At 36.3% G+C, this 12199-nt stretch overlaps 1 protein-coding gene across 1 annotated transcript in view; it reads left to right on the forward strand.

The window, feature by feature from the left end:
- Positions 1 to 3160: 3160 nt before the first annotated feature.
- The window catches only part of LOC107556636 (meteorin-like), an 11788-nt gene continuing 2749 nt past the window's right edge, over positions 3161 to 12199 (forward strand). Inside the window, exons 1-3 of the mRNA XM_016239773.1 lie at positions 3161 to 3292; positions 3991 to 4418; positions 7642 to 7701. Coding sequence (XP_016095259.1) covers positions 3192 to 3292; positions 3991 to 4418; positions 7642 to 7701 — 589 coding nt within the window. The 5' untranslated portion in view covers positions 3161 to 3191. The remainder of the gene's footprint in view (positions 3293 to 3990; positions 4419 to 7641; positions 7702 to 12199) is intronic.

Here is a 12199-nt window from a genome sequence, read left to right on the forward strand (position 1 = left end):
TTCTCATGTGAGTGTGTGTGTGTTGGTGTGTGTCGAGGGGAAAGACTGCAAACACAGCTGGATCAAGATCTGAGGAGACCAACACTATCCCACCCCCAAACGCACACAGAAACCAATAATTGGACTTGAATAATTGGAACATGCTTGAATGAGGGGGAAAACACTGACCAATCATGGATCGCCGGAGAGCCGCTGAAGCAAAACAGTCATTCAGAGCTGAAATTAAGTTGAAGCAAAGCTGATTTGTTGACTGACTACTGATTAAATGAATGGTTATAGAAATATATAACACTGCCCTGAATCATATTTGCTGAATGAAATCCAATTCTTGCTTTTTACTAATTATGGGGTGCTGATACCAAAATTAGCTTGAGCATGTCACGTTTTCATAAAATATTATGCATTTCGTAGCATTTTTGTAAGGTGACGAAATCTTGTATTGTCTTTTAATCCTCAGAAAAACTGCAACAGAGGCATAATTGCTCTCTTATGGAGGCCTGTTTCTGCCACAAATAAAAAACATAAAAAAGTAATTGTGAATTTTTATTTCATAAATCTGACTTTTCCTTTTCTTTTTCCACCATGGAACAAAAAATATAGCTTGAGCATGTCACGTTTTCATAAAATATTATGCATTTCGTAGCATTTTTGTAAGGTGACGAAATCTTGTATTATCTTTTAATCCTCAGAAAAACTGCAACAGAGGCATAATTGCTCTCTTATGGAGGCCTGTTTCTGCCACAAATAAAAAACATAAAAAAGTAATTGTGAATTTTTATTTCATAAATCTGACTTTTCCTTTTCTTTTTCCACCATGGAACAAAAAATAAAAATGTTTGCTACTTTTTATATCACAATTCCGATTTTTTTTTCTGCGCAATTTTGAGATTATATCTCACAATTGCAAGAAAATAGTCAAAAATCTATTTAATTCTCAGGTGATTTTTTTTTTTTACATTTATGAATGATTCTGAAGACATTATTGTTGTGCCTAATCCTGATTTCCACTCCTTTACAGTGTTAAATGTAAGGTCATTTTGAATGCTTCTTTTTGTGATTAAAACATTTGCTATTTGGCTGCTTTTGTTATTTTGATGAGCGCATTAAAGCTGCTATAGTATGAAAAATCTTCATTCTTATTTTGTGAAAAACATACATGATAGAAAGTTTTTATTAATATTTTTGAACTCAGCATCATCATATTGGGCCTTGTTTGCAAATCAACAGAATTTTTTAATTTTAAGATGCATGCGTGAACATCAATCCAAATAGGATCATCAGCTGTTTGTCACATTGCACTGAAAATCCAAACTTAGCTTCATCATATTTTTTCATTTACGACATGTTTATTGTTTTGGTGTGCAAATATTGGAAAAAGACTCAATTGAAGACTCAGAAAGTCAATTCTCTTGCTAAGCAACACTAAACATGCACAATCGCATGCACACACACATACATGCACGTCCACGTTTGCTTTCATGTGTCTATTCTGTGAAGTGGCCACCAGAGAACAAAAGCCTCACTTTATACACAGCAGATCAGCAGGGAACACAAAACACACACTACACACACACACCTCAGCAGGGCTACTGGACATCAGGCTTTGAATATGTCAAAGGTCCTGTCATAACCACATCAAAGGCACATGCTCGCGTACGCACACATGCACACTATCCATAAAGATAGATTGCATTGGTGATACAAAAGAATATTTGATTTGCTTATAATGCAGTAAGATGAAAGAGCCCCTCAGCATGGGCCGAACGGAGGGCAGGGCGTCCTGCAGAGAGCTCCAGTTACCCCCAACCACCACACCCGTCCCCCTTTTCTTTGCCTCTCTCTCCATAACTTTTATAGTGGAGTGGATTTATCATGTGATTTCATCCTAGTTCTTCTCAACTTGATTTTAACTTCAGCTTTGACCAGTTCTTGCAGCTTACTATTCCGTTTTCAAGCACTGACTTTGTCCCTCATTTTTAGACAAATATTGCATCACAAACATAAATCAATCAGCAGCCATCTTAAATGGATTTCATAGTATAGATTGCATTAAAATGTAACTTTTGACTACATGGAAATGTAAATCCTTTAACCATGTTAATAAAGCTAACTGAAACGTGTTAAAAACTAACTTTTTCGTATTTATCTCTGAAAAGCTGGAGAAGGAACGCAAAAAATTGATTGATTCAACAACGGATTCGAAAGTTCTTTTGAACCGACTCTATTCGAAAGTTCTTTTGAACCGACTCTATTCGAAAGTTCTTTTGAACCGATTCTATTCGAAAGTTCTTTTGAACCGACTCTATTAAATTATTCTTTTTGTAGATTTTTTTTTTTAAAGCAGTAAACAACATTGTGAGTTTGGAACGATGTTTTTAGTAGTAACAACAACTTTGTGGATTAATAATATTTGGAAAATACTACAGTTATTTTGTGTGGTTTATTTAGAAACATTAAACAACACAAATTAAACGCAGTTTACATAACCTAATTTGAAAACACAGACATAAACAGCGATTTTTGACTACAAACATGTAACGCTAAATGCCAGAATCCGGTGAATCATTTATTCGGTTCGTACGAACCAATTGATTCGCTAAAATGATTCGGACGCTATTGCCAACAACGTGTTATGTTTCGAAATCCTTCACATACGTTCAAGGCAGATTAAACTTTCTTCCGTTCTTTACCCAGTGTGTGAATAGAGGAGATGCCATTGATTGGGCTTTAACAGCGGCGAAGCCACGCCTCCTGCAGTGGGCGGGGTTTAAAGTTTAGTCCAGCTCTGGAACTCCTGCGCTCGCTGGACCTGCAGCTCACTGCTCGGCTCGCGCGCTACGGACTGATCTACAGAAAGAGAGGGAAGGTTTCGTTTAGAACAGATCAGTCTTTTACATCAGACAACAGCATGGAATCAGTAGCTTTTCGTTTGGTTTAATTATAGCTTTGGAAACGCAGCGAACAGAAGGACTCTGGAGAACCGCAGCGTCTGCGCAGTGATGGAGGTTTGGGGCTTTAGGCATTTTGCGCTTTGGATTTCATTCCTGACGGGTTTCACGATGGCCAGTTACTCAGAAGACCAGTGCAGCTGGAGGGGATCAGACAACAGCATGGGATCAGTAGCTTTTCGTTTGGTTTAATTATAGCTTTGGAAACTCTCGCCTCTGGAGAACCGCAGCGTCTGCGCAGTGATGGAGGTTTGGGGCTTTAGGCATTTTGCGCTTTGGATTTCATTCCTGACGGGTTTCACGATGGCCAGTTACTCAGAAGACCAGTGCAGCTGGAGGGGAAGGTGAATATCATCAACATGCATGAGTTAAATGCTTTATATCTGATCAGTTTTAATATCTTGCGTATCATGTTTACAATTTGTCCTGGAATGCATTGATTCTTCTGCTATCTTGTGTGATTTCGGTGCAATTTAAAGTGTGCAAAAAAGTATGCAAATAATTACAGTAACGTAAATCATTAATAAAATATTTCGTATAAATAGTTATAATATGCAATACTCTATATACAATATATATACGTGCTTGAATTGCATTGCATATCTATCTATACAGTTTGTGGATATTTTTAGTAATAGTATAGTTATTGTTTACGCAAATATGCTTAGAAGCCAAACCGATTTCTCAAAAAAGGGTAAATTAAGCACTTTGCTTGTAAAATATAAGGAAATATAGAAATATAAGAGAATGAAAGCTGTGATATGAGGGTTGCAGTACTAATGGTTGTGTAAGGATGTTTCCACTAGTGCAGAAAGTTTAAATGGCTGCAGTTAAAGTAACCAGTAACCAGTAGGGGGCGCTGAACTGTTCCTGCAACTTTATGCACTGGCCAAATGACTCAAGACTCAAGTTTTGAGAAAACACAACACAAGGAATGACTGTTTTTGTGCTTGCACCAGATTTAATGTGGATAAGCTGACTCATAGTGGTTTGGCCTGCTCAGATTTCTCTGGTTAACCTCTTCTGGTTTCCATCTCTGCAGTGGTCTCTCTCAGGCGGTGAAGAACGTGGAGCAGGTTTGGTTGAGGTGTGCGGAGGGCTCTGTGGAGTGGCTGTACCCCGCTGGAGCACTGCGTCTCACCCTGTCGCCCCGACTGCCGTGGAGCGCCATGGGTCCCGGCGAGTCCAGCAGGAGCCCGGTGTCGGCCTGCATCAAGCCGGATCAGCACTGGGGCGGGGCTCAGCTCTACCTGGAGCGGGACGGAGTCCTGGAGCTTCTGGTGGGAGACGAGACCTCCAGCCCGGCCCGTGTGCGCTGCTTCAGTGCCATGCCTGGAGAACGACCGGCACTCTTCCTGCAAGCCACACCTCACCAGGACATCAGCAGACGCATCGCCGCGTTTCGCTACGAGCTGAGAGGGGATTGGACGGCGCAGCCGTCAGTCAACACAGACCCAATCGGCAGCAAAGGTGAATATTCTGGAAGATACAGCAGTGATTTATGTAATATATACATAGTATGTAATGATTCCAAGCAAATTAGCACCTATTTTATGCAACAACAAAAAAACTTATTTTATGCACACAAAAAAGTACTTTAAACGTTGAGCACAGAGAATACTTTCTGAATTTAATATTAGTCCAAAATTAATCTCAAATTGCCAAAAATTACTACTACCAAATCTTCTGGACTTTTAGGGTCATCGACATGGGTTCGTTTCTGAGAATTAAACTGCAAACGAGTCCCGAGTTGATGGTTCTGCAAAAAAGTGCAATGCAAACTATGAAACTATGCAAAAAAACACTTATTTTTGTTTAAAATATTAAACATAAAGTCGTAACTAACATTTATAATTGAATATCTGCCCAAAAATAACCTCAAAATGCCAAAAATCACTACAACCAACTCCTCTGTACTTTTTGTGTCTGAGAATTAGCCTGCAGGAGAATCCGGAACATTTCTGCAAACCTGTTTTGATGAAAAATTGCAATGTAAACGATATGAAACTATGCAAAAAAATACTTATTTTACTAAAACATTTCTTAAAATACTGAACCGAGAACGATCTTGGAATTCATATAACTGGGAACTAACATTTATAATTTGATATTATCCCAAAAATAATCTCAAATTGACAAAAGATACTACTAGCATCTCTTAGGTATTTTTAAGATCATCTACATGGGTTCGTTTCTGTGAATTAATCCGCAGTTCTGAATGTTTCTGCAAACCTGTAAAAATGGTTGGTTCTGCAAAAAAATGCCCAAACACTATGAAACTATGCAAAGTTGGAGATGAAGTTTGAGTCGAGTGACCTCTGGGTGGATGGGGGTGCAGAACGAGGAGCACCAGACAGCCAAAACCAGTCATGAACAGAGCATTCATTCAAACTTTAATGAGACTTGAACTTTGGAGAAATGCATTTCAATGTAGATCCACCGTGTGAAGACTTGTGCTTCTCGAGGAACACAAACAAGCTGGAATTCTTCACTTTTAATTGCGATCTGCACTGCAGTTATTTAAATGCAATAGGTTTGAGTAATAGTTTTAGGTCGTCTCAGCTGGGAAGCTCCTTCCAGCCAGTTGTGAGAAACGGGGGAGGAGTGTTCGGATCCGAAGAGCGGAAAAGCCAAGAGTGGAGGGGGGAGGGAGAGAAAGACAAAAGCTTCGTATGGGACGGGGGGTTGTCTCCATAGTGAGCCGTTTCAGAGACCTGCATGAGAGCGCAGTCGCCGTGGTAACGGGGGGTTGGGGGGGAACCGTGCAACTGAAAAGCGGATCTTTTGTTGGGAGTTTTGGGAGCAGAGAGGAGACAGGGAAGGATGTTTAAAAGTTTTAAAGGGCCAACAACTTTCTCGCTCTCACACCCACACAGACACCTGTTGCTGTTTGAAAGTGCACATGTGACGCTGCACGGCCTGCAGAAATCAGGTCGAGATGCATTCAATAAACTTTCAGTAATCATGACTTTAAATAGTGCTCAACTTTACGTAATGCTCAACCAATATGGCCGACATCTAGAGTGCAGAATGGCTGATATAATTAATGTTTCTAATGATACAAATGAATGCGATGGACACACAGTTTTTAAATTAAGGGGCCGTTTACATGACATTTTCAGCCAAAAACGGGAAACTTTTTATGGGTTTTGCCTGTTCGTTTACACGACAACGGCGTTTTGGGGACTGAAAACGCATATTTTTGAAAACGGGTTTCAAAGTGCAAGTTTTTGAAAACGCCACCGTTATCGTTTCCGTGTAAACACCCAAAACGGGAATCTTTGAAAACGGTGACGTCATGCGCGTGCATAGTACGTGTTAGGTATGTAGACATGCGCAGTACGTGTCGATTTTAAAGGCAAGCGCGACGCATATACAACATATAATCGTCACTTCCCGACAGGTACTGTTTACTAACAAGGTGGCAGCGCCAGCTACTGGCCTGGCATACGTAATACAGCATTTTCGCGGATATGTGTAAACGCGAATCGTTTTGAAAACGTTGTCGTGTATACATGAAACAAAAAACGCAGCTACTGGCCTGGCATACGTAATACAGCGTTTTCGCAGATATGTGTAAACGCGAATCATTTTGATTACGTTGTCGTGTATACATGAAACAAAAAACGCAAGGGAAAAACTTTTCCGTTTCTGACTACATCGCTGTCGTGTAAACATAGCCTAAGTGGACACATTTGTAACAGTTTTTATTTACAATTTACTAAATGTGAAAACGACAAACAAAAATCACAAATCGTTACTTGAAATAAAGTAAATTGAATAAAGTTAACAGAAATAAAATATAAAAACTTTTCTTTTTCATTTTCATTTAGTTTAACGTGATGTACTAAAATAACTAAAAGAAATTAAAATGAAATACAAATTGATAAAACCTATATAGACATAAAAATAAAAGTGGCATAAAAAAGACAAAATTACTAAAACTTTAACTAAAATGAAAATGGAAAATATAAATAGTATTAAAATATAATAGTATATCGATAATCACTAGTGTTGATTCAAGAATGTGTACCACATATTAATTTTTTGTGATTTTACAAAAAATAAAATCACCACAAATTAATTTGAAATCTTTTAGACACTTTCTGAATCTTGTTTATTAAAATATTTAATATTACATATTTTAATTTCTACATTTAATTGGACATATATATTGACAAATATAAAGTAAAAATAAATAAATAAATAAACAAAAAGCTTAGACATTTAGATTAATGCAGCCTATTGTCTTTCCACCAAAGCCTTGTTTTCATTGGTTTCAAATTAATGAAGCCATCTACCCTGACTTAAAGCCAAGAAACTATAGTTAACATGGTACATTTTTGTAAACGTACTGTATATATACAAACATCCAGCATCTTCAAAACGACACAAACTTGAAGAATGAGTCAGTTTAGTTTCTGTGTGGGTGGGTTTTGTGAGATCAGCTCTTGCTTTACCAGCTCATATAGATCAGCCAGATGAACGTTACAGAGGAAGAGGGAAGGGTGTTGGGATCTTGAATGAGGACACACACACCTCTCTCATGAGCTTTGATCAGGTGACATGGCTCACACCTATCTATCAGGTGCTCATTTACATCATCACACCTCCACCGAAGAGCCGTTAAAGTAACAGCTGCGCGTTACGCCTCATCTTTTGGTGTTCATGTTCTCTTCTCTTTCTCTCACAGGAGCCTGCAGGCCGTGCAATAACACTGAGATCCTGATGGCTGTGTGCACTAGTGACTTTGGTGAGTATTTGAATTGACTTTTTGTTCTAGTTTTTAGGATAAATGCGCTTTTATCCAGAGCAATCAGCAGGGCGTTTCCTGTAATGGTACTGGCTCTTGGATAGCAAGAACCTCAAACCTACAACCTTCAGCTACCAATCCAGATCTTGAACCTCTATGCCAAACTTTCTGGTGGTTTATAGTTAAGGATTTGGACTGGCAACCTTAAAGGTCACAGGTTCAAACCCAAGTAGGGGTCAGACCTTTTGTCTGCAAGGTATTACACACCGCCAGTGTTATTTTAGTAGCATTAAGATATTTTATGTTTTTATTAATATTTTGAATTAGATTTTTTTTTTCTAGTTACAATTTTGTACATTTTTGTTGTGTTTCTTGTAAATTGTATTAGTTTTTTAAAAATATGTCTATATAGTTTTTATTATTTTAGTTTTAGTTTTAGTTATTTTAGTACATCAAGTTAAACTAAATGATAAATGTTGGATTTATTTTTTCCATTTAATTTTAGTTGAAGTTTTAGTATTTTTTTGTGTTTTTGTCATTTTTATTCATTTTTTTAAATGTCTATATATGTGTATATTAGGGCTGTCAAAATGGCTGAAAAACTAAATTAGAATTTTGTACTTAAATATTATCAATATTCGAATTTAAAAGGCATAATTTCAGTTAGGGGGGAAAAAGCTTTTGGCTTCTCTCCTGAGGCCACAAGAGGGCGCATCGAGCAAAATATTATGCACGTTTCTTCAAAGCATAATAAAATAACACGACTATCTTTGAAAAAAGTGCATAATGTTTAAAATAATGTTTATAAACCTTATATAATTAAAGTTGTTTGAACAATTAGAAACAAAACGAAAGAATCATGCATGTATGTATAGTTTAATACAAAGGACCGAAAACCAATCACAAAGAGTACTTTCTTGATTTAAAAACTTAAGATGCAGTAGGATGGAGAAAAACCGCCATAAAATCTTGAGGCATGTTTTTAAAAAGTTAAACTTATATTAATTTTCCATGGCTTTCTAAACATGCAGAGCCTTGCTCTTGTGCGAGACGCGAGTGCAACCGTGATAGATGTCCCTCTAGAAAATGTGATAAATATGCGTTCTGTGTGAACGGTTTGGTTTCGGTTTTGACGTAAACAACATCATCTCCGCATTGATGTTCTTTTTTCCCGCAATATTTTGAATGAACAACGCAGCAGCGCCGCATCTGGTGGGTTCAACTGGATAGACTAACAAAAGCATTCAAATGCAATGACACTTACATCGTCGTCGCATTTCGTGCTCCACTGATAAGGCTGCCTGACGCACATCTAAAATGTGGATTTTTATTTTAAATTCGATGAATATTCGAAATTCAAATTTTTTTTGACAGCCCTAGTGTATATATAGATAGATAGATTTTTTTTCCCAAAATAATTTTTATTTCAGATTTTGTTTTTTTTGTTTTATTTTTTTTCCATTTAATTTTAGTTGAAATTTTAGGGGTTTTTGTGTGTTTTTGTCATTTGTATAATTTTTTTTTTTAATATATATATATATATATACAGTGGGTACGGAAAGTCGTCACCACTAGTTTGCTTTGATGTTGCTAATGTTATCAAGCTGATATAAACTTACTGTCACACGTTCAGAGCACTTTTACTCTGATGAAAGATGTTTTTATTTTCTGTTACGGAAAAAACTAAATTGCGTTCACACTGACAGCGATTTGCAACCGAATGCCATTCATTTTCGACTTTTGCATTTGGACAAAGTTTAACTTTATGCAAATGAGCAGTGGCGGAGTAACCAATGGGAGTGCAGACAGTCATGTGATGCTGAATATGTAATTGCTTCAATCTCACGGTTAAACCGTTGTCAGTGTGAACGCACATTAACAGGGTATCCTCACAAATCTGGATTTTATTTGTAGTTTAAATAAATGTACTGCCGATATAATCTATAAAGAGAATTTATTGTCTGAAATAACACTCTCTCATGCTGTGGACTTGACCAAAACATAGACTGCTGGTCTCAGGCTGGACTGCCAACACTGACCTCCATCGAATTCTGGTTATCTGCTATTGCTTTTGTCTTTATTTTGTGCTTCATATCTATTTTTGTCAGCGATGTATGTGCACTAAACAAATGAACGGATCAACCAAACATTGAGAGCCAGCCAACGTGCGAAGCTGCCATATTTTATGCTGCCTGAGTTTGTTATTAATGTCTTTATAAACAAACCAATGTGACTGCTGGGTGTAAAATATATGTATATGTGTGTTTATGTGGATATCAGTGTATATAAGATGTTTTAAAACTGGATGATGAAATATTCTGTTAACATTGTAGAGTTTGTATGAAAAAAATATACCATTATAAAGAACAAAAAAATCATCGGATTTGTGTTTGTCTGGTTTCTGAATTACTTACTAAATGAAAACAAGGTGCGATGTTGTTACAAAAACTGAAATAGATTACTTTCCAATATTAAATAGAAAATGTATTTTAAAAAAACAATTAAAATTAAAGTAGATCATTTTTATTTAGCACACAGTGTAAATATTATCCATATACAGTATGAATATTATCCATATACAGTGTATATATATATATATATATATACTACACTACCATTTAAAGGTCTGGGTTTGGTTTTTAATGTTTTTGAAAGAAGTCTCTTTTGCTCACCAAAACTGCATTTCTTAGATCAAAAATGCAGTAAAAATGTAAATATCTGTTAAAATGTAATTTATTCCTGTGATCAAAGCTGTATTTTCAGCATCATTACTCCAGTCTTCAGTGTCACATGATCTTCAGAAATCATTCTAATATGATTTGATCATCTGATTATTATCAATGTTGAAAACAGTTGTGCTGCTTCATATTTTTGTGGAAACTGAATTCAGGATTTTTTAAATAACATCTGATTATTATCAATGTTGAAAACAGTTGTACTGCTTCATATTTTTGTGGAAACTGAATTTTATTTTTCAGGATTTTTTAATTGATAGAAGGTTCGAACGAACAGCATTTATTTGAAATATAAATCTTTGTAGCATTATAAATGTCTTTACTGCCACTTTTGATCAATTTAATGCATATATGATGAATTTCTTTAGAAAAACTCTTACTGACCCCAAACATTTGATGGGTAGTGTGCCTATAAACGAACGTTTGTTAGCATAGCAGGCTGTGCTGCTGTCATACAGGCCATGTTTCACTTTATTATTATTATTATTAGCATATACATAACCTTATACTGTAGTTGTAAGGTGAATAACAGGAAAATGAGGAAGGGTGTTGGTGAGCTGTCGAGGGTGTGTGTGTGTGTGTGTGTGTGTGTGTGCGTGTGTGTGTTCAGGTGTACAGTGTGTATATGTTTGGACTTCCAAGAGCTCCAGAGATAGAACAGGAAATGAGCGCGACCCAACCCACTGACAGGAGCTCTCTGACCTGGATTGTGTCCATTTATATCTACACACTATTTCAAAGAATTATTTCAAAGCAAATCCTACACCATTTTTTGAAGTGCACTTAAAATACTTAATACTTACATATTTCATGCAGTAATTTAATTATACATTATAGGATGATTTCAGGCATTCCCATGAATAAATAAATACATAAATAAGTTTTCATGTTAATAAACATATTTTACCTTTTAAATGTTTATATAAATATTTTATATTATACAATACAGTTCAAAAGTGTGGAGTCAGTAAGAAAGAAAAATAAATTTTTGAAAGAAATTCATACTTTTATTAAGCAAGGATGCATTAAATTGATCAAAAGTGGCAGTAAAGGCATTTATAATGTGGCAAAAGATTTCCATTTCAAATAAATGCTGTTCTTTTGAACTTTCTATTTATCAATAAATCCTGAAAAACTCGTATCATGGTTTCCACAAAAATATGAAGCAGCACAACTGTTTTCAACACTGATAATAATAAGAATCAGCATATTATACTGATTTCTGAAGCATCATGTGACACTGAAGACTGGAGTAATGATGCTGAATATTCAGCTTTGATCACAGCAATAAATTAAATTTTAACAGATATTCACATAGAAGCAGTTTTTTTAATTGTAATAATATTTCACAATATTTCAGTTTTTACTGTATTTTTGATTAAATAAATGCTGCCTTGGTGAGCACAAGAGACTTCTTTCAAAAAAATCTTACAGACTCCAAACTTCACTTTTAAACACTATATAGTGCTATTGGTGACGTAGATTAAACTATTTCTATGTTTATCTAAAATGCAGTAGTTGGGTTGAGAATAATCATGATTTAGCTTTAGGTTCTAGCATGATGATCTTCTAAAGGCTCTGGATCGCTGCGGTGAGTGTTAGCATGCTGACATGACACTTCAACCCCCGGAGAACACGACTTCTCCAGAAACGCACACTTTTGTTCCTGAAGAGTCTGCAGATGGCCGTAATCCCATTCAAATGCGGAGGGAAGCCCAAGTGTGTGTGTGTGTGTGTGTGTGTGTGTGTGTGGGGGGGGGGGG

Source organism: Sinocyclocheilus grahami, unplaced genomic scaffold (genome assembly GCF_001515645.1).
Source record: "Sinocyclocheilus grahami isolate Dianchi unplaced genomic scaffold, SAMN03320097.WGS_v1.1 scaffold575.1, whole genome shotgun sequence".
Classification (NCBI taxonomy): Eukaryota; Metazoa; Chordata; class Actinopteri; order Cypriniformes; family Cyprinidae; genus Sinocyclocheilus; species Sinocyclocheilus grahami.